At 47.2% G+C, this 26,848-nt stretch overlaps 1 protein-coding gene across 7 annotated transcripts in view; it reads right to left on the bottom strand.

The window, feature by feature from the left end:
• CALN1 (calneuron 1) overlaps positions 1 to 26,848 on the bottom strand; it is a 440,008-nt gene that overhangs the window by 6,541 nt on the left and 406,619 nt on the right. For all 7 annotated transcript variants that reach the window (XM_080679981.1, XM_080679983.1, XM_080679985.1 and 4 more), the window contains one exon: positions 11,120 to 11,276. In XM_080679981.1, the coding sequence (XP_080536107.1) occupies positions 11,120 to 11,276 (157 nt within the window). The remainder of the gene's footprint in view (positions 1 to 11,119; positions 11,277 to 26,848) is intronic.

The following is a 26,848-nucleotide window of genomic DNA, read 5'->3' as shown; positions in this document are numbered from 1 at the left end:
GAGAAGTGGGGACCACATGCATCTAGACAAGACCAGTGTGAAGATACTGCGGCCCCAGGGGTCTGACCTTGGGTCCTGGGATTGTGGACTCTTCATCCTTTTGTTGGGCCAGCTCTCGCACCACCATTTTTCTAAGGCCCACCATTAGTGGCTTTCAACCACAAGGCACTAATGAGTCGGTTATTAATATGGACCAGGAATTGGGAAATGGAAATAATAAGAAAGAAGTTTTGATAACATGTGCTGAGAAAGAACAAGTCTCTTTTCCAGGCATCACTTCCCAGGCCAGATTTCTTTCTCCTTTTTGTCTACACCTCCTCCCCTCCTGTCCTGTCCTGCATTGATCTTGCACACGGTTTACCGCTTAGTTTATGGAAGAAACCTGTGCCCTGGAGGCAGCCAGGAGGCTCCCTACACCAGAGCTTCTCCCTGGACCAGCAGCATCAGCGCCAGGTGGAGTTTGATATAAACGCGGATTCTCAGGTCCCACTGCACAATTACTGAATCAAAATCTCGGGGCGGAGGCCAGGAATGTGTTTTAATAAACTTGACAGGTGATTAGGGGATCACTGGGCTCAACCCCCAGAGTTTTGATTCAGTATGTGTGGGTACAGCCAAAGAATCTGAGTTTGAGTTGCTGGGGACAGGAGGTGTGTGTGTGTGTGTTAGGGGCACTGGGGTGGGGGGTATTAGGGAAGATGGCTCTTCATATTCAGATGTTAAGAAACCCAATGCTGGCACAGAACACTTTCAGGTACCTTTCGTTTGAAAAAGGGGCCCTTCTGCTAGACATGCCTTTAAAGAGCCTTAAAAATGTTCCATTTCAAGTACCCCTCCCCCTTGACATCCAGTGGCTCCTCGGATCCCTGGAAATAACGGGGAAGCAGTAGGAGTCCGGTGATGTGTCCAAAGGCAAACAGAGCTCTCCCTGAGAGAAGGGGTCTCAGGGGCTTGTCAAGGGGCCTCTAAAAATTCCATCCATCGGGGAGTTTCTACAGCACCCACACTTCACAGAGACCAGTGCCCAGGCGCAACTCTCAGCTCCCTCACCAGGGAAGGCTGGTTATTGCTGCCATCATCTCTTGTTATTTCTAATTCCTGTTATCTTTTATCTTGGTATCTTTATTTCTCCTGGACCCACTAGGCTTCTGCCTCCCTTGGGTGATTGAAAGTCTTTTTGATTCAGTTCTTTACTTGCTGATCATGTCTAGGTTTTAGAATCTATAGGTTCTTAGCAGAAGGAAGACAGTTCTCTTGTGCAGAGCTGTGCCTCCCCCCGCCCCAGGATGGGCAAATGTGAAGATGCCAGTCCTCAGAAAGGGAAAAGGAGGTGGCGCTTGAGCAGGAAAGGACTGAAGCAGAAATAAAATGCGATGTGGAAGTAGCGTATCTAACACTTCCTGAGGACTGGCTAATTTATTCTGAGCAGCTCCTCAGCATAAAATGTGTCTGCAGGCAGCCGGCTGCCTTGCCATCCTGAGGCTGGTGAGGGCTCAAGGAAAAGGACGGTTGTGTGACTGGGAGGAGGAGAACGTTTCAGCCGAAGCCCTTCTTTGGGAAGGTCACTCAGAAAACAAGGTTACAGGATGATCTCCCAGGACAGAGGCTGCACTTTGACCTAAAAATCCTTAAGTAGTAGGAGGAGAGAGATGAGGAAGGAGGTGAGGCCAAGAGTTTGTACGTGAGGCCAAGCAAATCGGAACCCAGACCAGAGTCCTGCAAGCTGAATGGAGCTTCCAGCTTTTTCCCCGGGAGCTCTGAAACAGATCACTTGTCCATAATTCAGACTCTGCCTTGACGAGGGTCCTTTTATGCCCAATTCTGCTGTCACCATCAGTTTTACGGCAGAGTGAAAAAATGAGGACTTTAGAACTAGAACCAGACCAAACGTGATTATCTTACATCCTAGCTGTGTGACTTTTGGGCAAGCTAATTTCCCTGGGCCTCAATTTCCTCATCTATAGAAAGGGGGTAATGAAACCTACCTTGTTGTGAAGATTAAGGATATACGAAGGTATTGCAATATTGTTTGTGCCCAAAGGATGTGAATTCCCTTTTGCAATAAACAACCCCCCTTTATGTATTGAGCACCCCCTCCCATGTGAGCTTGCTATGGGTTACGTTATTGCAGAATTGCGGTGTGGCAGTCCTTCTTGAGCTGGGTGTGGGGGTCCTCATTTAATAGGTGAAGGGCCTGAAGCGCCAAGAAGTGGAGTCCAAGGCCATTTGGCAAAGGTGGAGGTAGGATTTGAGCACAAGTATAATTTAAGATCCAGGTTCAAAATTTCGGCACACTCTCTCTCTTCTGAATCTTTTGCTTGACAGGACAGAGTTCAGCAATTGAAAGATCCAAAGAAAATGCACTTTCAACACTTGGTGTGATTGGCAGGGTATAGTCCGGCACTAATTAATGTGTTTGTTGATAATAATTTGAGGCCTGTCTTTGGCTATCACACATTTGCCTCACACTATATTTGTGAATATTTGTTTATTATCACAGTCTTTGCTTTGTTTCCCCAACAAGACTACAGGTCAGCCTAGGGTGCACTGTGAGTTGAAGTCTGGTTTCTTTTGCTAACTGCCACTTAGGAGAAACCCTGGGCTTCCTGAACCCGTTTCTCTCCCTGTGAAGGAGCTAATGATCACTGTCCTTCTGATCTCAAGAATTCTTTTAAAGATCAATGAGCTAATTAAAAAAAAGTGAAAGCTGTGTCCAACGCTGAATTACAAGAGAAATGCAAGGTTTCCTTCTCGGATCCCTGGAGGGCAGGAGGGAAGGCCTGCTTTCCCCCTCTGTGCCCTGCAGCCTCCAGCACAGCACTGAGGATCCAAACCTCTGTATCCGCCCCTTCCCTCATTAATTCATCCGCACTGCGGCTAGACGCACCTTCCCAACGCAGTGCTTCGCAAGTACGCATCCGCACCCCTGCAGCCTTCCTGCAGAGGCCCCCGTGCTGGGAGAAGCATGTTCTGTTCCATCCAGCTCCTAAGCTCAGTGTGTAGGACCCCAGATCACCTCCTGTCCCTTTCCCACCTCTGCCCTTAGACCACTACTCCCGCCTCAGCTCCCTCCCCACCCTCCCCCCTGCCCCGCCCCCAGCAATCTCTGTCTCAGCCAAGCAGGTCTCTGGCTGTTCTTTACAGGAGGCTCTGCAGGGTGTTCACACCATTCCCTCTGCTAAGGGGTGTGCCCAACTTTCCCTCGCATTGCTTCTGGGCCTAACCCAAACTTCACTTTCCCAGGAGGCTTCTCCTGAACACTCTGCTCCCAAAGGGCCTGGTCTTTAGCTGTTCATTTTTATTTATTTTAAATTGAGATAGAAGTCACATACCATAAAATTCGCCCTTTTAGAGTGTACCATTCAGTGGCATTTACTAAAATCACAAGGTTGTGAAACCATCGCCACTACCTAATTCCAAAATATTTTAATCACTGTAAAAAGAAACCCTATCCAGCCCTGGCTGGTGTTCTCAGTGGTTAGAGCCATCAGCCCTCATACTAAAGGACCGAGGGTTCAATTCCTGGTCAAGGGCACATACCTGGGTTGCAGGTTCAATTTCAGGGGCGAGTTGGGAGGCAACCAATAGATGTGTCTCTCTCACATCTCTCTCCTCTCTCTCCTCTCTCTCTCTCTCTCTCTCTTTCCCCCTCCCTTCCTCCCTCCCTCCCTTCTCTCTCCTCCCTCCCTCCCTCCCTTCCACTCTCTAAAAAATCAATGGAAAAAATATCCTCAGATAAGGATTAACAAACAAACAAAAGAAACCCCATCCACATTAGAAGTCACTTCCTCCTTCCCCCTTCTCCCCAGCAACTGGCCATCACTAATCTACCTGCCTCTCTGGGCTTGCTTATTCTTGGCCTTGTATATACATGAAACCATATGATAGCTAGCCTTTTGTGCCTGGCTTCTTTTCACTCAGCATAACCTTTCCAGGTTCATCCATGTGTAGCATTTATCAGTATTCCATTCCTTTTTATGACTGAATAATATTCCACTGAATGGATGTACCACATTTGTTTATCCATTAACCAGTTGATGGACATTTGGGTTGTTTCTATTTTTTTGTTTACTATTATGAAAAATGCTACTATGAATATTTGTGTAAAAGTTTTTATGTGGACATGGTTCCAGGGTCCTAATCTGGGTGTCAAATTGCTGGGTCCCATGGTAACTTATGTTTAACTTTCTGAGGAAACTGTTCCTTTTGGACCTTAGGAACAGGAAAGCGGCCATGCTGCTGGTGCTCTTTCCTGCGTCTTCCTTCCCAGAAGGTCTGAGCTCCCTTCCTAGCATAGCGCTTGATAGGGAAGTAGCCTGGAAAGTAAGTATGAGTTGGGGAAGGCTGACACAGGAGGACATGGAAGTGGGGTTTCCTGATTACCTGAAAGCTTGCTAGCAAGCCCCAAACACCGACAGACTTCTGGCTGCCTGGGCCTGGTGTCTGAGCTCCAGCACAGAATGCTCCTTCGCCTTGTCCCAGGCCTCTTGGGTTTTCTCCTGGGAACAGGAGTCCACACAGATTTGGGCCCTGACCAGCTGGGTGACCCTGGATATAACGGGTTCTTAATCCCTCTGGCTTCAATATATGCTTGGAAACAGGGCTGTGTGCCTTCAGAGGCACTGGCTCCCAAGTGAAGCAAGTCGGAATCATTATACTTTTGATGAATGGCCCCAACATAGACTACGTAAGTGACATTTCTGGCAGGGAATTTGGGGCTCAGGAAGGTTAAAACATTACAAAACCCAGTGCAGGTGATTCTCGCAATAAGCCAGAGCTACCGGGTCTGGGAACTGTTCTTGCTTTGTGATCCTTCCAGGTCTCACACTTTCTGAGTCTAGGAAATTGCATATTTCCATGTCTAAGGTGGGACTAATTAAGAGCTTTTGAAAGATTTTTCTATATATCCGTGATATCAGAAAAGACCTGAAGGTGGAGTGAGGCTAGGGTGTTTTGTGATGCTCTTATTCAGAGGAAGAGGGGCCAACTCTATCAGGGGATGGGAGCTGGTCCTTTCACCACAAAATCATATTGGGTTTCTAGTGTCTGGCTTTGAGGGTCCTACTATGGACCTGTGGTGTAGTGGCAGGCATTATTGTGGCTTTTCCAGAAGTCCTTCCCCTTCTTGTAACAAAATCCATCCTTTTATTTGAGGATCTGTACCTCTCCACCTAGTGGGACTCAATCTAGGGACCCACCTTTCCCAATGTAACAAACTGGACTGGCCAGGTAGAGTCTCCCTAGTCTTTGGCTTGGTCCAGCAGTAGGCACACTGGACCTACTTGGAATAGAGGCGAACCTTGAAAGAGACAATCCCATCACCTCAGGGAGAGAGAGCCTTCCCAAGAATGAAGCCCACAGAGAGGAAAGAAGGACAGAGAGAAGGAGAGTAGAAAGAGGGAGAGAGAAAGAGAGAGAGAGAGAGAGAGAGAGAGAGAGAGAGAGAGAGCAGGTGGGAGTGAGGAGAGAATGCTGCATCAGCATTTTGGGTCCAGGTCAGCCGAAGTACATCTCTTTGACTTCTATTATTTGAGCCAGTGCTTTTTAGTTTAAGGGGGTCTGGGTTGAGTTTCTGTAACTTGAAACCCAAAGAGTGTTGACCAATACTCTTGGTAACCCCAGTGTTAGCAGGGACTTGCCGTTAGGAATGAATGTGTGAAGAGGATGGTTCAAACCCTGTAAATCTGTCCCCTGCCCCATCCTTCAAAGATGTGGAGTACACAGTGTCTCCAGGTGAAAAACTAACAATCAGAAGAGAACTAGGGCTAGGGACTGGCTAGTTTTTTGTTTTTTTGCCTGTTTGTTTTGAGTGCTTACTAATGTGTTAAGCTTTGTGCTAAATGTTCTCATGTGTTACCTCATTTAATCATCGTAACAATCACAGGTCATTATATGATTCCCATTTTTGCAGATGAAGAAAATTAGGCTTCTAACATTTACTTTATTACCTGAATCAATGACCTAATATGTGGTGAGGCAGGATTTTAAGTCAACCCTGTCCAGAATGCAGAGCTCGAACTCTTAACCATCATGCACATTTATCAAGAAAATCTCTCTAGGTATCTATCTGGAGTCTCAGAATCTCACTATCCCTCACTCATGGCTACAGAAAACTTTCCTACAGGAAGGGTACCCAAGTAGAAAAAAAAAATCCTTTTGGTCTGAAGCCCCCAATTTATTTGAAAACTGTGTCCTGTCTCACCGCCTGCCATGAACCTCAGGCACACCTTAACCTCCTTCATCTACCCAAGGAGAAGAGGTTTTATTTCAGGAGACTCACAGCAGCAGGAGAGCTGGGAGCAGATGGTATAGATGACACATCATGCCTTTTCTATTCTGATGGGCATGAAATGCCCAATGTGCATGACCAGGTGATGACCCAGGTCTCCCATCCAGGTGTGCATTTGACATCCAGACAGGAACATTGTGACTTCAGCAGGATGGCTGAGCTGGAGACCTTGACTTTGGCTGTGAATTTTTTCTGACCTTCCACTGAGCCTAGAGAATTTTGAATCTAGGTATGACTGTTGTTGTCCAGTCTTTCCATTGGACAGATAAGTAAAATAAGGCTTCGAGAGTCACTGTCACACAGCTAGTCTACCCAGGACGGGGAACAGAACTCACAAGTCTGCACAGGGATCCTCTGGGACTACCTGGCCCGTGTCACCTCCTTTGCCATCATACCTCTTGTCCCTCATACTGAGGCACTGAATGGTACAGAGCAGCTCTTCTGTCTTTCACAGAAACTTACTCTCCAGTTGATGCTCTTCACTTCCTCTCCTGCACATGTTCTCAGAATGTCTAGAAAAATCTGACAGCTGGTGTTCCATTTAGGGACAACACTTGGGGTATGTGTCTTGAAAGGGCTCACACACAGATCTTGCTGCGTCTCTACTCAATTTCCAAATATAATATGGTTTCATGGGTGATGGAATGGAAAACGAGAAAGGATGATGAAGCTGCATTCTGTAAGGAGACTTTGTAATGCCTTCACCCGAGGAAATGGCCCCGACAATGAAGAGGCCAGGGCAGGACTTTAGCAGGTAGACCTGGGTTCAAATCCTGACTTTCTATTTGACTTTGGACAAATTACTCCACTTTGGTGAGCCTAAGTTTCCTCATCTGAACCACAGCAGCCACAGAACTTATCGCGCAGACTGTGCTGACAGGTCAATGGAAGGTATTAACAAATGACCAGCCCTTGGCCGGCATGCTGACCAGTTTTCTTCACCCCTTTCTTCCTGGACTGCATCAATAGGGATGAAGCAGTAAACATTGGAAGCAATTACTACCAAACTGAGTATATAGTTTAATTTGTCTTAAGAATCACTAATAAGGATCAGGGTCAGGAAAATAGATAACTCAACTATAAGCCCACTTAGTTGCACATATGACTCGAACCAAATAATAAAATACGAATCTGTCTCTCAGTGTCACAGAGCTTATGTTCTCCAAAACCAAAATGTCTGGTGACCACAGTGGTTGAACTAAAGCAAAACATCTTAAAACTCCTCTTATGTAGCATGGACACTGAATGGGCACCATGGGTAGTCACATATTCTTGTATTTAACCCATTTTGGTGGATATGGACCCATTTATTTTTCAAAATAATTATAACACAAATGTTGCCAACTAACACCTAACTACATCAAGCATAGTTTATCTTAATAAGAGATTTCAAAAAAGATCTGAGGGATTGGGATTGCCTGAAATTCCTACTTTTAGCCAAAATATCCTATTGGCTAAAATCAAGCCAAAATGAGAACTAAAAGGACAAAAAACCCCAAACCTCGCCCATCAATGACTCCACACCCCAGGGGCTCCTGGCCTATTTCTCTGTTTTTCATTCTTCCATTCATGTGGGAGGAATAATCAACATTTCCTGACTTCATGGACAGAATCTGAACACCTTTGTAAAAGTATAATCACTGACATAAAATGATACTGATGGCATTTGGAAATCCCCTATGAATCTCTAACTGACTCCGTGGCACACAGGTTGCCCAAGGACACATTTTCAAACCTTTTCCACACTCCAGAATCTCAGTCATGACTCAAGCTTTGCTGACCTCACAGCCATGGAATGGGGGCTTTATTTAAATTCCACTCAGCCATAAAACATCTGTTTCATGGACCATCTCTTCCTTCCTTGCTCACAGACAAATGTGCCCTTTCACCTTTTTAAGGCAAAGACCTCCTGCACATTCAGGTTTTTGTTCACCATTGATTCCTTCCTCTGACATTAAATAGGGCAGGATTTCCAATGCCTGTGGACCCCCAGCTCTATAGGTGAGCATGTACTTGCCGCAGCAAAGCTCCAGTAAGAGCAGGAGGAAAGGTCTTCCTGGGTGGGGAGCAGCAAGAGACAGGAGGTCTGCTTGGGGCTCTGGAGTCTGGGTGGGGGGTGTCCTGCCTGCTTCCTTCCTTCTCATTGGTCAATGTGGGTTATGAAGATTAGATCTAAGGAGAAATGCATGCCATCACTTGAAAGAAGAAACCACCTTGTGTCTTCAGATTTCGATGCTGGATTTACTTAGAGTTGGCATGTTGGAAGCTGATAGGTGGGTGAGGGATCAGAAATGTTGGCGAGGGTATGGCTGAAGTGGCTGAACAGGGCATGCTGCCTAGGCTAGGGCAAGAAAGGACAGCAAGGAGTTGATAGCGTGGGGAAGAGTAGGGCCAAAGGGCTGGGAGGACGGTGAGGAGGTTTAGAAGGCATGAGCCATGCCACTGTGCCATGAGATTGCTGTAGGGAGCAGGGAGAGGTTAAAAATGCCAACATGTCCCTGTTGTGGAAAGCAGTAGTGCAAGAAAGAGGGGAAGGAGGAGGTAAAGTTCAACCACAGGGTCTTAAATGGACTTGTTCAGTCCTGGGGCATCAGGGGTGAACTCAGTCCCTGTGCATCATCTCTTCCTAGACAACTTTGCCCACAGTACAATCATATCTGAGAGTGAAAAAATCTAAACCTAACCACAAACCAATGAGCTTGCTTTTGGGGCCAAATAGTGATGACTGTGTATAAATGTATATATGTATATATGTATATATGTATATATGTAAGGGAAAAAAAAGAAAAACCAACTCTCTGAAATGAAAATATACAAAAGGGATTATATAATCAAGGTCACAGAGATCACTCCAAAAGCACTGTACTAATTACAAAACAATGTTTCTTGTATTAAACAAGATCATGAATTTTAGAGCATTTAGTACAGTCCCTGGCCCTTATCATTTACCAACCCCAAATGATAGCTGCTGCCAATGTTATATGTATGAATCATTAAAGCAGACCCAGTAAGACTTCTATTTGGAAATCTTTTTGTCAGTCATTTATTTCACTAATATATGAGCTTTTGAGTAATAAAAAGGCATGGCTTAAAGTTCAGATTACTTCCCAGTGCAGTCTGACCTTTCTCAAATTACTAAGACTTATGACATTTCTCTGAAAAAAACAGTGATCCACAAACAGAGGCTCCTGTGGAAAATGAGATGCCCAGAAATACTCTTTCCTCTTTTGTCATGAGCGGTTGCTGACACGGGAGCTGGAGCCCCAAATGCTTCCACTATTTGAGCACATAGTCTGTCAGCTTGGAAAGAGACGAAATTGGAGTCCGGGCCTGCTGTTTCCCCCAGTTGTAGTCTAATCCCTGCCCTCGAACCTCTATTCACCCTCCCAACCCCCTTGCCTATCTGACTGGAAATGGGTTGGCTGTGACCATGTTGCCCTGTGTGGTCTGTGTGGCTCCAACTCCAAATACGGTCATAGATGCTACAGCCCAGGTCACAAAGAAGGAGACCAGGGAAGCTTCTGGACCACAGCTGGGTTCTGTTGGCTGTTCACAGCACTTCTGAACATGTTAAATTTGAATGTCTTTACAAGGAGGCATTGCTCTCAAGTTCACCCCAGTCTCTACCATGCCCCATTTCCCTGGTTTGAGTTAATTTAGTTTGTCACCTTGGAGTACAAGCCATCTCCTGTTTCCTCTTGTCATGGCCTTTAATACTGACCCAGCAGTGCAGTCCAGGCAGGGGGCAGAGAGGGCAGGTCTGAATGAATCGCTGTGGCCACTTGGACCAGCTCAGCCCCAAGCAGCCTCCCTGCCATGGCCCGGCCAGCTCTGATGTGTCAGCTCCAAGACAAGGGAACCAAATGCCATTCTCATGTCTATGTGACCTTCTTATTTATATTGTCTTATATATATTGACAATTATATAGCTTACCATCTGTAGATATTAACTTCTGATTATGTTCAGGAAAAAAAGGAATAGGAAAAAACAGTCTGATCTCTGTAAGAAACCTCAGTGTTGAATAAGTTAAGTCTGCTTTGCTGCTTTAATAGAATTTTTAAAATTCTACACATCAGAGCTGTTAAAGCAGTTCTGATCTTCAACATTGGAAAGAGGAATCAGATCATTAAGCTTCCCTGGAACTCTCTTCTGATTGGGGGATAAGGTAGGCTGTTTTTGTTTTCTTTCATGAGCCCAAGAAATATGGCCTCTCAGGGGTCTCTTTCTTGGCCCCAGGGGAACCTTCTTCTTCTGTAACTACTTCATTCTTCTGTAACTACTTCACTAAGTTCCCAGGAGTCCTTTCATGAATAGGGCTCTTTTTGGCCAGTGCATTTGGGGAGCACAGCATAGAGGTATTCCATTTCTAAAGATCCTGAGAAGTAGGCATAATTATCTTGATGTTCATAGATGAGGAAACACTCTCAGAGAAGGCACACTCCTTGCCCAAGTCACACAATTAGCTACGGAAGTTGATCTAGATTTCCTGACAGCCTAAACAGGCCCTTTCCACCACCCCGTGCAACCCCCACTAAGTCAAGGCAAACACCACAAAGCCACATATCTGGTCACAGACCACAGAGAGTCACTGGAGGAAGAACAGGGCCAATGGAGGTTTTGCAAAAATGCAGAGTTTGGGGAAAATATAGAAAAAAGAAAGAAACCAATTGCATCTTTACCAAAAGGATCTTTTAACCTCAGTCCTGGATTCCTGGCTTTGGCACAAGGCCATTCCAGCCCAGGAGACAGTCAACACGTTTTTCATACAGAGGATGTGAAGGCATTGGCCCGTCCCAGACCAGGGAAAAAGCAGAAACAGAGGTACCTACCGCCTTCAAACTCTGTCTGGCAGTTCCCCGAGGTATCATTCAGGCTCTCCTCCTCGTTGATGATGATGTTCTCAATGTCCTTCATTGTCAAGTGGTCCCGGAAGGCGTGATAGAGGATGTGCTTCAACTCTTCCAGAGTTATCCTTTGCATGTCGAACTGTGAAGATAAAGAAGAGTAAGAGGGGCTTGGGCACATGGGGGTGAGAACTCTGCTTGGGGCACGACCCTCAAGCCCTCAAGTTCTTTTATGGAAACTTGTCCCAGCTTTTCGGAACATCAGATGAGCAGTTCTCCATCACATTCAGCTCCAAGCATATTTGTGAACTTATTGGGAAGACGGTGTGTGCACAACATATCCCCCTCCACTGAGACTCTTGGAGAAAAAAATGCCACCTGCTAATTCTGTTTCCTACTCATCCAGCCATCTGCTGTCACCCCTTGTATACTTGGTAGTTGTGTCATACTTCAAACAATGCGTATGTCTCTAAAAATTTTATGATCTCCCCAGAAGCCAGCAATTCCCAGCTTGCTGTAAGTATGTATCTCGTTCTAAGAAGATAAAATGCAAATTCAAAGCCGTGTTTATGAGGAAGAGCAGCTGAAGGGAGGTGCAGCGTTCCTGGTTATGCTCTGTCTCTCCTGGTGACAGCATTATGCTTTCCCACTGCATCTCTATCAGGCTCAGTTCTGTCACTTTCTTAGCCAGTGAAATGTAAGTAGAAGTCACACATGCCACCGCCCATTGAGAGCTTTAAGAGCCCTTATGTGATTCTATCATTTGTTCTTTTCCTTCTGCCATGAGAACAGCATGCTCTAGGTAGGGGCTGTTCCTTCTGTCTGGGTCCTAGAATGAGGATACAGTGGAAAATTCCTGCAGATAGCCCCAAAAAGAAAAAATAATGTAAGAAATGCCCTTTTTGCCTAGCTGGTGTGGCTCAGTGGTTGAGCATTGACCTATGAACCAGGAGGTCATGGTTCAATTCCCAATCAGGACACATGCCTGGGTTGTGGCTTGATCCCCAGTGGGGGGCATGCAGGAGGCAACAGATTGATGCTTCTCTCTCATCATAGATGTTTCTCTCTCTCCCTTCCTTTCTGGAATCAATAAACATACTTTTAAAATTAAAAAAAAAGAAATGCCCTTTTTGTTATTAGCCATAGAGACTTTGGACTTCTTCACTACCATAGCATAATGTGCTTTAAGTAAACAATGCAGAAATTATTATGTAGAAATGACAGACTACCATTACAAAAATTCTAAAGTATGATGTATGGCTTCCAGGCAGCGGGAAATGAGAAAACTGTTATTGGAGGCTAGAAAGAAAATCACCTTTCTTATGCAGTAGCAAAACACTTGGTAAAATCATTGCCTGTGGTAACTTGTAGGACAGATCCCTATTGAATGGTTTTGTGGCTTTGGGGACAAAGGGTAGGAAACAGCACTCTGGTTGCAAATGGTTGCATCTGACAGGGTGCTACAAGAAAGAGATGAGCTCAGAAAAGAACTGATTAGCTTGAAAGCCAGGACTAGACATAACTCAGAAATTCCTGGACTTGCAGGAAAGATAGTAGTTATTTCTCACCTCCAACTAGGAAGAGATAAAATGGAGAAATGATTTAAATAACAATACAGGCCTATTAAAACAAATCCAAGCGTCCCTTGTCAAAACCTCTGAATGTGTTAGGTGACCCTCCCAGGAAGCTGGCTGTTAACTTGAGAGAGAAGTGTGTCTCAAAGATAATTGTGGACGTGGCTATAAGTATACACCAATTGGAATCAAATAGATGACTAAGTTTTGGAGAGAATTGTACTGGCCAAGAGCCAATGGCCTAGCATTAAAAGACTCTATAACCCTATTATCTTTGGGCTCCCAACCTTCTATGGGCATAAGCACTATGAGGAGAAGCTGTACACTAGTAGACCCCAGGGAGGACACAACTTCCAGTGCCTTCATTAGATGAGTATAGGGAGTAGAAAAGGCTGGAGCCCCCACATGGTGAAGCTGGGCATTGTGCTTGAAATCATGAGTAATTTCCAGGATGCAGAATGAGGATTTAATTAAAGAATGTTCCTCACCCCAAGGTCTGTCCAACAGGATTTCAGAATTGCTCTGAGTCTTAGACTGCTATATAGCTCCCATTTATTTATTTATTTACTTATTAGTTCACATGTCTCTAAGAGGAGCCACACCCACATTTGCTGTATCTCCTGGGATTCTAGATCTCAAGTCTGATGTTATAATTGGATGGGACTTTTAGGGTGTCTCCCTTGGGGAGGGGATGAGTATATTTTGTGGCCGAAGGGAAGGAAATAAATACTTATTAGCAAGAGTGAGGTCTGGAACAGGTTATATTATTTCCAATTATTACGTAGAAATGACAGAATTATATCTCCTTGCCCACTGACATTAGGCTTTGGCCTATTAAAGGAGAATGAAAGTGATGAAAATCTCAGAAGCCATGTGTATTCTGCCATTTCTCTCTCTCTTTTTTTTTCTGCCACAAAAACATATACACCAAATATGAGCTGTTCCTTCCTCCTGGAATGAATAGAACACAGAGCTAACCCATGAAGGGCATGTAATTTGAGTGAGAAATAAACGCTTGTTTTTTATTTATTTACTTATTTAAAATAATATTTTTATTGATGTCAGAGAGGAAGGGAGAGGGAGATAGAAACATCAGTGATGACAGAGAATCATTGATCGGCTGCCTCCTGCACGCCCCCCACTGGAGATTAAACCTGCAACCCAGGCATGTGCCCTGATCTGTAATTGAACTGTGACCTCCTGTTTGGGTTGACGCTCAACCACTGAGCCATGCTAGCTGGGCGATAAACCCTTCCTTGTTTTTAGCCTCTAAGACTTTGGGATTTCTGCAGTATGACTTAGACAATAATGAATACAGAAATCAATGTTTTAAGTTAGTCTAAATCCTGATAAAAGAAAGTTTTAGACATTTTTGTTACCTGCTTTATTTGTAAAACAACGGGCACCTTGCTTTAAGTGTGCCTGTTGTTCTAACACATTAACTTAGGCTACTGAAACTTGCTGGACATCTACATGACTCAAGTTCAAAGCTATTTCTATGACTAAGAGCAACTGAAGGGGAGTGTATAAAGCGGGTTTGTTTCTGCATCCCAGGTTATTGACTATACACTGAGATACACTGAGAATTGAGCCTTAGACTTGACAGGGGAACAAGAATGTGATTCTTAGCCTGGGTGCAAGGAAAAGGCTGGCAGAGTGTATGGTGCGTACCTCATAGAGGAGAATATTGGTACCCTCCTGCCACAGTCAGAGATGACGAATGACAAAACCAAAGAGACTCAGAACATGGGTAACCATTTCTTAGAAGACCAATCGAAGGTCTGGGGTGCCGGGGGAAACTGAGCAGCAGAGAGTTTGCTGAAATTCAGAAGGTAAGTGAAAAGAATTGGTCAGGGGCTGTGAGAAGAGGAGAGGTGGTGGGAGGGAGGGGAGAAGGGCATGTCAGGAGAGGGAACACCATACCAAGGCTTAGGGTGTGAAAACCCCAGGTCACTGAATGGCCACCTGCTGATTTCTTCTGAGGACCGAGAGCTGGACCGAGAGCTGTAGGACAAGGTGTTAGAGGTGTGCTGAGATCTATGGATGGGGTGCTAATCCATAAAGACCTATATGCCATGGTGAGGAGCTTGGTTATTTTTAATTTGTTTTTATTTTTACTGTGGTAAATACGCATAACATAACATTTACCATTTATCCATATTTAAGTGTATAGTTCTGTGGCATTGAGTACATTCACAGGGCTGTGCAATCAGCACCACTATCCATCTCCAGAACTTTTAGCATTTCCCTCAAGTGATACTTCTTTCCCACTCCTCTCTGTCCCAATGCCAGGCAACCACCAGTCTACAGTCTATAGAAAGTCAAACACAAATCTGACTGCTCTAGGTACCTTATATAAGTGGAATCATACAGTATTTGGCCCTTTGTGACTAACTCACTTAGCATAATGTCTTCAAGTTCATCCGTGGTGCACCATGTGTGGCATGCTGCAGAATTTTCTTCCTTTTTAAGGCCGAACACTATTCCATTGTATGTCTATGCTACATTGTTAATCTATTTATCCATCCAGGGACACTGGGGTTGCTTCCACCTTGTGGCTATTGTGAATAGTGCTGCTATGAACACAGGTGAGAAAATGCCTGCTCATGCCCCTGCTTTTAGTTTTTGGGGGTTTTCTTGGTATATACCCAGAAGTGGAATTGCTGAGTCATATGGTAATTCTATGTTTAGTTTTTGAGGAATAAAGCTTGGTTTTATCTTTTGAGTAAAATGAGGTACCACTAACGTAGTGGTCAGCCAACCGCGGCTCTTTGGCCCCTTGAGTGTGGCTCTTCCACAAAATACCACGGCCTGGGCGAATCTATTTTGAAGAAGTGGCGTTAGAAGAAGTTTAAGTTTAAAAAATTTGGCTCTCAAAAGAATTTCAATCGTACTGTTGATATTTGGCTCTGTTGACTAATGAGTTTGCCGACCACTGCACTAACGGATTTTCATCAGGGAAATGACCTCATCAAGTCTGAGCTTGAGCAAAGTTACCCTTTGCTGGTATCGGGCAGGACAACTAGGCTATAGAAATAACAGGTTTAGAAACCACAATGGGCTATGGGTATGGAGAGAATTCCCTGGAGGAGAGAAGTTGGCAAGACTTGATGAGTCATCGTGGGTGGAAGGTGAAGGAGAAGGAGCCAATTAGTATGACATCTGGGCTTTAGGTTGAGCTGAATGGTAACAGTGGAAAAACAGGCTTAGAGAGCAAGGTGTCAAGTTAAATTTTGGAGGTGTGCTTTGGAGATCCCAGAGGGATAGCCCGATAGCACAGCCCAGGAGGCAGTAGGATGTACAGATATGGGCTGATGATACAGCTTTGGAAGTCATCAGAAAGGATGACAATAAAAGTCCTCAGAAAGGATGACAACATCGAGGAAGTGAGAAAAACCTCGAGAGGCAATGGAGGGACATAAGATAAACAGAGGGCAGCCTCCATCTAGAACGGGCAGATTGTGAGTGGTTTTATCATAGATGCTTTGGTTTTTCCATCCAGGATTCCTGGCTCACAGCTCCCCAAACCCCTGGAATCTCCTAAGTGTTAAGTGCAATGGGAACACCTTTTGTTATAGTTGGTCTCTTGTCTTCAGTTCCTAAAATAACAGAGCCATAAATGGATGTCTGGTTATAGCCTCTTTCAATCCCAACTCAGTTGATGTGGATGACGTGACTTTTGGAAAGCCCCTAGAGATGGGGATGCTGGTTGCCAGGGGAACCAGCCGTGAACAGAGGGCCGAAACTCTCAGTCTCATCCCCTGACTTCCTCGGAGGGGAGAGGGGCTGGAGACTGAGCTCAGTCACCATGGCCAGTGACGTCATCAGTCATGCCCACATCATGAAGGCTCCATGCAAACCCCAAAGAACGGGGTTCAGGGAGCTTCTAGGTTAGTGAATCAGAACCCTTACTTCCACGTGTCACCATGCCGGGCCCCAAACGCCACAAGGACACAAACTCCCCCATGCATCTCTTCACCTGGATGTTGATTTGTATCCTTTAATGTCCTTTGTAATAGTCTAGTGAGTATTCTAGTTTCCTGAGTTCTGCGAGTCGCTCTAGCAAATGAATCGAACCCAAGGAGGGGGTGGTAGGAACCTCGGATTGACAGGCATACCTCAGAAATATTGCAGGTTCTGTTCCAGGCACCACAGTAAAGCAAATATTGCAAGGAAGTAATTTTTTTTGTTTGTTCCTCAGTGCATATAAAAGTTATGTTTACACTATACTGTAGTCTGTTAAGTGTGCAATAACATTATATCTAAAAAGACAATGTACTTACCTTCATTAAAAAACTTCACTGCTAAAAAATTCTAAGCATCATCTGAGCCTTAAGCCTCAGGAACCAGCCCCTGCTAGCTTTGGACTTCTCTTCTGCAGCTTCCTCACCTCTCGGGCTGCAGAGAATTGAAGACTTGCTCTGGACTAGGCTTGGGCTTAGGGAATGTTGTGGCTGGTTTGATCTTCTGTCCAGACCACTAAAACGCCCGCCCTATCAGCAATAGGTCTGTTCTTATCATTTGCGTATTAACTAAAGTAGTGTTGCTTTTCATTTCCTTCAAGAACTTTTCTTTCGCATTCACCACTTGGCTAACTGTGTGCTACAGAGGCCCAGCTTTTGGCCTGTCTCAGCTTTCCACATGCCTTCCCCACTAAGCTTAATCATTTCTAGCTTTTTTAGGTTGTTGTTAATCCTCACCAGAGGATAGTTTCTCCATTGATTTGGTTTTTTTTTTAGAGAGTGGAAGTGGGGGGAGAGAGAAAGAAAAACATCGATGTGAGAAAGACATATCGATTGGTTGCCTCCCACACACTGGGGCCCCGGATTGAACCTGCCTTTCAGGTATATGCTCTTGACCAGGAATCGAACCCGTGACCTTTCCTTGTATGGGCTGATGCTCCAACCACTGAGCAACACCGGCCAGGGCCTTTTCTAGTAAGAGACAGGTGACTCTTCCTTTTGTGACAAGCAGTAAGCCAGGACAAGTGGAACAGAGACACTGAGACAGAGAGCCGAACAAACTGGCAGAGCAATTTATAGCAGATACAGAAGGCACCTCCCTAGAGATAACATCTAGGCCTCAGCTGTATTTCAGCTCCAGGCCCAGAAAAGCAGCAAAACCAGGTGGGCTACATCAGGACCAGCTGCAATGACTAATGGAGGGCCCCCTACCCTGGCGCTGACCAATCAGTGGAGACCACAACCCAGAAAGGGCACACCTGGGAAACGGATGAATATTCTGCTGAAACCCTGCCCTGAGGACCTCCCCTCAGATTCCTGCTTGCAAGAGAAAGATAAAAACCTGTCTCCAAGGCCCCCTTTTTTCTGACTTTCTAGAGAGCCAGAGTAGCCCCACCTATGCTCTCTCCTGTTGCTTCTTCTATCCTAGCTCTTCCTTGTGTCACTGTCCCCATCCTATCTAATAAAGAGGGAATATGCTAATTAACCATCACCCCGTCACAAAGATGGCTGCACCCACAGCTGAGGCCAAGTTCCCATAAGAAGCCTTAACAAGCAATCAGCAGGGACCTGAGGCTATGCCCTCCCCTGCCCCCTTGGGGCTTGACAGGGGACCTCAAGGTGCGCTTCCTGTCCCGGTGCTGGGCTAGGGGATCTCAGGCTGCACTCCCCGCCCCAGCGCCAAGCCAGGGGACCTCAGGCCGCACCCACACCTGGCAGGGCTTGACAGGGGACCTCAGGCCACGCCCCCCACCAGGTGGGGCTTGAGAGGGGACTTCAGGCCATGCCCCCCACCCTGGCACCAGGCCAGGGGACCTCAGGCCACACCCCTCGCCCCAGCACCGAGCCAGGGGACCTGAGGCTGCGCCCCCCTGCCTGGCGGGGCTTGACAGGGGACCTCAAGGTGCACCCCCAGTGCTGGGTCGGAGGAACTCAGGCCATGCCCCCTGCCCAGGGGGGACCTGTGGCTGCACCCCCCTGCTGATGGGGCTTGACAGGGGACCTGAGGCTGTTCCCCACTCCTGGTGCTGGGCTGGGGGACCTGAGGCTGCATGCCCCCCCGCCTCCGCCTGGTGGGGCTTGATGGGGGACCTCAAGGCACGCTCCCCCACCCCGGTCTGGGCGCTGGGCCAGGGGACCTGAGGCTATGTTCCCTGCCCGGCGGGGCTTGACAAGGGTGGGACTAGCCAGGTCTGGATCTATCCCAATGGGCGGGGGGCCGGGTCTGGGTCTCATGCGATTTTGAGGCGCATGTGGGTAGGTGGGGACTTGACTCTGGGTCCCGTGGTGTGCCCCGGACTCTGACAGGAGGAAGGTTTTCATATACATTTTACTAATTTTCTTTCATCTCTGACACTTCTATTATAGAGAAAGGGCAAATAGCAATATTAAATTATTTCCTCTAATTAATCCCCTTTTAATGTGCATGAATTTCATGCACTGGGCCACTAGTCTTTAATAAACATCCTCTCAAAATCACCAGGACTTATGTTGTGAAATCTTTCCTGCATGAAGTCAAGAACCCACACACTACCAGCTGGTCTGAGGCAGACCTCCTCCTGCCCAGTCCCTTTGTGGTAACACTCTCACTTGAACACTTGGAGGCCCCTGTAAGGTTATGAACCAGCCTGATTTCAATATTGTTGTGTCTCAGGAATAGAGAGGCCCCAGGAGAGGGTGAGAGAGACGGGGGAAAGGGCTGCTCGGTGCAGCAGTCAGAACACACAATACTTATCAATCAACTTCACCATCATATGGGTGCACATTATGGTGCCCATAACAAATATAATCATCATCATCATCAAAGTGTGAAATATTGTAAGAATTAATAACATGTGTGACACAGAGCCACAAAATGAGCAAATTGCTGCTGGAAAAATGGTGCCGATAGACTTGCTCAATGCAGGGTGGCCCTAAACCTTCAATCTGTAAAACATGCAATATCAGGACACACCATAAACAAAGCACAGCAGGTGCCTGTGGAACCACTCATTCAGAAGCACAGGGAGCAGCCTGGACCTGCAATGGGCAGCTGAATGGAGGGCAGTCTTTTTTCTTTTAAAAAATTTTTAAAAATCCTCACAGAGGATATTTTTTCTATTGATTTCTAGAGAGAGCGGAAGGGATGGAGGAGAAGGGGGAGGGAGGAGGGGGAGAGAGAGAAAGAGAGAGAGAGAGAGAGAGAGAGAGAGAGAGAGAGGGAGAGAAACACTGATGTGAGACACATTGATTGGTTGCCTCCCACACATGCTCCTACCAGGGCTGGGGAACTTGCAACTGAGGTACGTACCCTTGACTGGGAATCGAACCTGGGACCCTTAGGTCTGCAGGCCGACGCTCTAACCACTGAGCACACTGGCCAGGGCGTGAAGGGCAGTCTTGTGAGACTGAGTGCTTCTGGACTCTGATCCTGTCCTGGATTAACAGTGGCAGAACTGAGTTGCATTAAAGGGCTCCCAGCATGTGTTGGAGAATTGCCTGGTGTCGGGTAAAACCCCACACATTGGAATTGGGTGCAGAACCACAGGGTGCCTCTTATCAGTATACAAAATCAGTCATTAAAAATATTTAAGGGCCTTCTTTTCAAAAAATAACCAATTTTTATATCAATATGGCTGTTTATTTTCTTCCCGTGTGGAATTTCTTCTAAATATTTGTCTCCCCTTTGTCTTTTAAACTGATTGTGTTACATTAAACACATCTCTTTAAAAAGGTACGTCTCTTATAAAGAGAATGAAGTTGAATTATTAGAAAATCTAATTGGGGTTTTTTTGCTTTCCAGGGGTGGGGTCTAACTACATTTTCATATATTGTTTTAAACATGTTGGGCTGTACTTTTGTTACTCCATCTCCAGCTTTCTAGTCTTCAGTTCTTTACTTAAAAAACAAAACTAAATAAAACCTACAGTTGTCCTAGTTTTGATTATACTGGTGGATATCTTTCCATTTATCAAATACATTACTTAAGCCATGTTTTCTTGTATTATCAAATTCAAGAAATGAAATTGCATTTTCTCACCTTTCCTGTGTGACAAGAAAATGTATATGCCTTACTTGCCTGCCTCTTACCTGACACATTACAGTCTTTGGAAGCTTAATTTGAGGTTTATTATGACATTTTCTACTCTTTGCATCTTTTCCTAGAATGGTACTTAGCTTCTGCATTTAATTTTGTAACAAAATGTATAACAACTACAGCTACTTCGTTATATTTAATTGGTTTCAATGCTCACTTCCATTTGTCTATGACCATCCCAACCAAGTACCTGGCTCTCATCCAAGTACCTGCTGAGAAACGTGTAACAGTAGTTTGATAATGAAGCACGTGTGGACATTGCATTGTCTGACTTCTAATACCTGAAAATACTTCCCCCTCTCCCAGGACAGATGCTTAGCTTGGCTTTCAATTCTAGAACAGCGCCCAAGTCCCTCTGCACCGTCTCCAGTTCTTCCGCTGTTTAATGTGGGAGAAGCAAGGAGGTTGGATGGTGGCCTAGGTTTTCACTTTGAAGATCATTCCTTTTTGCTTCTTGAACGCTCAGAAGAATATTTCTTTTTCCATGAAAATTTAAAAAATGTTCTCCATGCTATGTTAAGGTATATGTTTTGCATTAATCTTGGCTGGAGTTTCTTGTGAGGGGTCTTTTAATATTTACACCCATATCATTTCCTGCCTCCTGACAGTTTCCTGAAACCACATTGGTTATTGTCTTTCTCCTGTTCTGTTGAATAGGCTCCTTTCTCGGGAACACAAATCAGTCTTAATTGGGTTTCTATTCCTGGTATCCCTGTTCTTCATCTTTCCTCTATGATCCTCACCTCTTTGTTTTGTATTTCATATCACCAATGTCTTGTACTGTTAATTCTACTGCTCCTACGATCGCTGGGAGAGATGTTCATTCTACAGTTTCAGGTTGGCTCCTTCCATGCACTTATTATTTCAGTCCATTCTCTTTGTGCCCCAGACTGTTATGGTTGCTGCTTAAAAACAATTCCAAATCTCTTGCATTGCTTTTAAATATTAAAATATTAAAGAACATCAAGCAGGCGTCTTCTGCAGGTCTCACCCGATTCTCTCTTCAGAGCTGTGCTCCCCACCGCATCCCTCTTTCTGGGGCTGGGCTAGAGTGCAATGAACTCACCTTCACAGTGGCTGCTGTTTGTGTTTATGTGTATGTGAGCGAGAAGCGGACGACCCAAATGCAGGGCTTGCAAAGGAGAGAGTGGTGGGCTGGCCTTGGCCGTCCGCACACGGCTGGTTGGGGAATTTGTGGGTCAGCAGGAGCAGTGCACACCCATGAGGTCCCCTCTCAGTTCCTCAGGTGCTGCCTTGTGGATCCAGATGATCTTGCTGGGTTCCCCGAAGGCTTACCCTGTAACTCTAGCACAGTGGTTGGTGGTTCTCAGGTGTGTTCCCTGGACCAGCAGCACCTGGACACTGGTTGGAAATGCAGTTTCTCCAACCCACCCTGACCTGTTGAGTCAGAGACTCTGGGGGTGGGTCCCTGCAGCCAGCACCTAACAAGCTCCCAGGGGGTTCCTCTATTCACTCGGGTTTGAAGAAGCACATGAAGTTCTGGTCCAGAAAGAGGACCCTTCTCCCAGTGCATCTACGCCCAGCCCCTGGCTGTCCCTCATGGCGACAAAATGCCCCAGGCCTTCCTGCTCGGCTGTCTCCTCCTCGTTATGCTGGGAATTGCAGTCTCCAAATAGATGCGCAGACAGGGGATGGGACACAGAGGACAGACAGCACTGCGGCTCTGAGGGCAAAACCATTCTCTCAGGACCCCTCTGTTTTCTCTTCCGGGCAGTCACTGCGACCAGGAATTGGGTGCAAACTGGGGAGGTGAGCCAGAGGATGCCCCTGCCTTTGTGGGGTCCTCTGTCCTGGTCTGACCCTGGTCTGACTCCCAGGGAGGAGCATGCCAGCCCCCTTCTCCCCAGTCCATGGGGCCTCTCTAGGGGCAGCATCAGTGCCTGGGGCTTCCCAGAACACCAACCGCTCCTCCCACTGGGAGTTATTTGTCTGTTTATCGGCCGGCCTCCGCCAGCAAAGATGAGCCCTGGGAGGGCGTGCCCTGCCTGACAGTCAGCCACAGAGCCGCCCCAACCTGCGCGAAGGCCTGGAGGGGGCCTTGTGCAAGGGGACGTGCCACGCTCAGATTCTCTGCCATTTCAAGGTGGAAGAGCAGGGTAATTGAATTGTGTTTCCTGCTGCGAGAGGAACCTCAGGGTGCCTGAGACTCCAGTCCAGACGGGAATTTTGATAAGATGAAATGCGGCCGCTGGAAGGCCAAGCTCTGAGTTCTCTGCTCTGCAGGTGCTAGCTCTGCCTGGCCTCTGCCTCCAGGCTCAGACCGGCCTCATGCACAGACCCGCATGGCTGGGGGCCATGTCTTCCCCCACCAGATTTTAGATGAATCCAAACTCAATGCAACTTTCTCTGAAAGTGTGGGATTAATTTCACGGCAGACTTTCTCTGGAGAGAAGGATAGGCTGCATGAGCTCGGGTACACTGCCCACCTCTATTCCCTTCTCTGTCCATCTACAAAAGACATCATCCTACTCAGAGAGGAGTGCCTGGCGATCCGTGGGCCAGAGCTCCTCAGCCAGTGGAATTGGTTGCATTTGCCACCGTAGGAACCCCTGTAGTCTGGGGCATCTGGCAGAGCCCCATCCACGTGGCTGGGCACCCTCACCCATTTATCTCGGTGCAGCATCAAAACACATTTCCTAAGAGCGCACAAGCACCAATGTGGCAAGATCACACAGGGCCTTCGGTCTACAGAATTTCCTGCCTGTGTCCTCCCCACACCATGAGCCACACAGCCTCATGTCCCTAATAACCAGCCCCCCGAACGGTGTGTCCTGCCACCAGCTTGCCAGTGGTGTCTAGATGTGAGGTACGAGCAACACCAGCATAACCAGAGAGACTTCCAGAGTCCTCCCTGGCCCTAAGACTTTCCCCGCAGGAGGAGTTAAACAGTGAGACTGGAATGCAAGGCTGTAAGACCCTCCCTGCCACGAGCAAAAGACAGACACACTGGGGCCTTGGGCAAGGTGAGCAGGAAGGGAAAGGAATGGGAGGTTGGAAACAGTTCTGAAAGCAACAGTGAGAGGCAGCTGTGATGACTCCATCTGGACTCTGGTATGTGCCCCTGACGTGGTGTGGGGACGAGGAGACAGGGAGAGTAAGGGTACTGTGTGCGTGGCCCTGCAAGGAGTGAGTTCAGGTTAGCACAGGGATCAGGTCATAAATGTGGCTCAGCCTCTGCAAACACCACCCAGAATGCAGCGATGGTGCAGAAAAACGCGAAAACATACCATCACACCAAATTAAGGTTGAGCACCTACTGGCGGCCACCGTCTGGAAGAAAATTTCCACTAACCGCTCGATGTACGGCGCAGACAGGGTGGCGGGGCAGACATGTGGCTCAGAATCTGCAGCTGACATTGAAAAGCTCTGTCTCCTGGAAGATTCACCAATCTGGAGGAGAGCAATCTGGAGCCCGCCCCCAGCTCAGACATCCTAGCCAGCTGCTCCTCTTTCAAAGGCTTCTGACCACAGAGCAGGCTGGAGGGGATGCAGAAAAGGCCCCTGTCCTGCCATTGCCCACTCCCTGCGTCTTACCACGTGTGGCCTCTAGCTGGCCCTGATGTGCATACCGACTGGGGCCACGTTTTGACTCTCAGTAGCTTCTGCCTGGTCACAGAACCCAGGCTCCATGCTACAGTATGGGAAAGACAGTGCCTTTCTAGATGAAGGCCTGTAGACGCAGAGAGCTTGTGTGGGAGCTGTGCCCAGGGAGGGTCCTCGGACTGCAGGTCTAAGAAGGGATGCCCACCAGGACTGGACTATTTGGGTGCCAAATGCCTACTTTTCAGCTAGAAGGTCTGGTAGCAGGTGGGAGGGGAGGCAGGGAGAGCGTCCTCTGTGCCAGGCGCAGCTTCATTTAAGCTTCACAGTGGTTACGGCGGTGAGGGGTGGAGCCCACACGATGCCCACTTTACAGACGAGGATGTTGGAGCTCAGAGGCTGAATGATGTAGCTGAAGACCAGTAGCAAGGGAGCGAGAGGCTTGATTTAGCACAGACCGTCCCTGTGTGCATGTCCTGCTCTGTCTCTGCAAGGGCCACTTGCTCCGCTGCTCTAAATTGAACTTGTCTTGGAGGAGTGCGCCTCGCTCTCCCCAACGCTGTTGTTGAAACGTGCTGTCCACAGTGTCCTGGGCCAGGGAGAGAGCCACGGGCCAACCCAGACCCTGCCTGTGGCTGGGATATTTCTTTCTCTGTATGCTTTTCTGGCATCTGTTCAACAAATGCATATTAAGAACCTACTAAGTGCTAGGCGCTGTTCTGGGACCTGGGAATAGAGCAGAGAATGAGACAGAACATTCTCTGTCCTCCTGGACTTACAGTTGTGGGAGACAAAGTACACAAAGAAACAAGGGAAGAGACATCAGATGATGAGATGCCTGTGCGGCGAATGGAGCCCCAAGGAGGCTGGGGCGGGCTGTGTGTTGCAGTTTTAAATGAGCACATCAGGGAATGTCTCATCCAGAAGGTGCCTTTTGGGCAGAGACATAAAGGAGGTGAGGGTGGATGGTGTGGATTTCGGGGGGAGGGCATTCCAAGCGCAGGGAATGGCGAGTGCCAAGGTCCGGAGGCGGGCACCTACTTGCTGTTCTGGCTAAGGACAGCGAGCGAGGGCTGCGCTGGACAGGAGCGGGGGCACGCAGTTCTACAAGGGTCATGTCTCACCATGAACCAGCACAGCGTTTCTCCTTTGAAGATGGGATGACCACTGCGCGGCAGTGGGAAATTGAAGGTGTGGTTTCCGAGTACAGGCCAGAGGACAGGCCCATTAGCAGCTCTCTGCTCCTGATTTCAACGGCCATCGTGCTGGGAGCCTCCACTGCAGTAAGAATTCACTCGTGCCCAGCCTTCCCCCAGCCTGCTCTGTGCCTGGGCCTGTGGACCTGCAAGGACTCCAGAGAGCAGTCACCTCTGCCCTCCTCAAGTGGGTGTTGTGGGGGCTGAACAACAGCCCAAAAGATGACCACGTTCTAATCCTGGGAACTGGTAAATCTGTTCCCTTGCAGGGCTAAGGGACTTTGCAGATGTGACTAAATGAAGGACCTTGCGGGGGCGGGGGGGGGGGGGGGATTACCCTGATTGTTGGGTGGGCCCTAAATGTAAGCACAGATCCTTACAAGAGGAAGCCAGGCAAAGCAATGAAGGAAGCAGGGATTGGAGCAGTGGGCCTGCAGCTGGAGGAGATGGCCCCAGGCCACGGAATACAGGCAGTTTTCAGACGCCGGAAAAGACCAAGAGACAGATTCTCCCCTCAGAGCCTCCAGAACACAGCCCTGCGGACACCTTGATTTTAGCCACTGAAGCTGGTTTCAGACTTCTGATCTTCAAACCTTTTTATTTGGGGGGGAGGGGGGGGGCGGGGAGGGAGGGGAAGAGGTGGTACAATTGTGCTGTTTTAAGCCACAAAGTCTGTGGTAATTTCTTATGGCAGCACTAACAATGTAACAAAGGTTTATGTTTGGCTTTTGTTGACATAGTAAAGGCTTTTTTGCCAGGTCTGGGAAGAACTCATCTCAGCTTTGAGAGTCTGGGTACAGGGTACACTGTGGTTTGCTGGGCAAGGGGGGGCTCTTACTGGACTGTGTGGTTTTGGGGCAGAGGGTAAATTGTGAACACGCCCCTAAAGCGCTGGTTCCTATGAGACCTGAGCAGACTTAAGATCCTCACTCATTCTATCCCTGGGCGATGTTTGCAGTCTGTGATGTCTGAGGATGCAGAAATGGGAAAAAAGAGAACAAGCAGGAAGGCACAGGGAAAATATTCATGTTCTCACAGCAGCTGTTGAGAATAAAAAACATAAAAGTCCCCCTTGGCCCGACTGGTGTGGCTCAGTGGTTGAGCATCAACCAATGAATCAAGAGGTCACCCATTCAAAGAATGGGTTTCGGGCTTGATCCCCAGTAGGGGGCATGCAGGAGGCAGCCAATTGGTATTTCTCTCTCTCCCTTCTCCCTTTCTGTCTCTCTAAAAAAATCAATAAAAACATATTTAAAAAAAAATTCCCCTTTGCACATATAAAAGGAGGTGCTGACAGCCCCAAGTGGCTCATGTTGATAATGTGAAGCAGCATATTAAGGCAAGCA

The sequence above is a fragment of the Plecotus auritus genome, assembly GCF_963455305.1.
Source record: "Plecotus auritus genome assembly, chromosome: 7".
NCBI classification, from domain to species: domain Eukaryota; kingdom Metazoa; phylum Chordata; class Mammalia; order Chiroptera; family Vespertilionidae; genus Plecotus; species Plecotus auritus.
The sequence above is the reverse complement of the archived record's forward strand: the minus strand, read 5'-3'. Positions and strand labels throughout refer to the sequence as shown.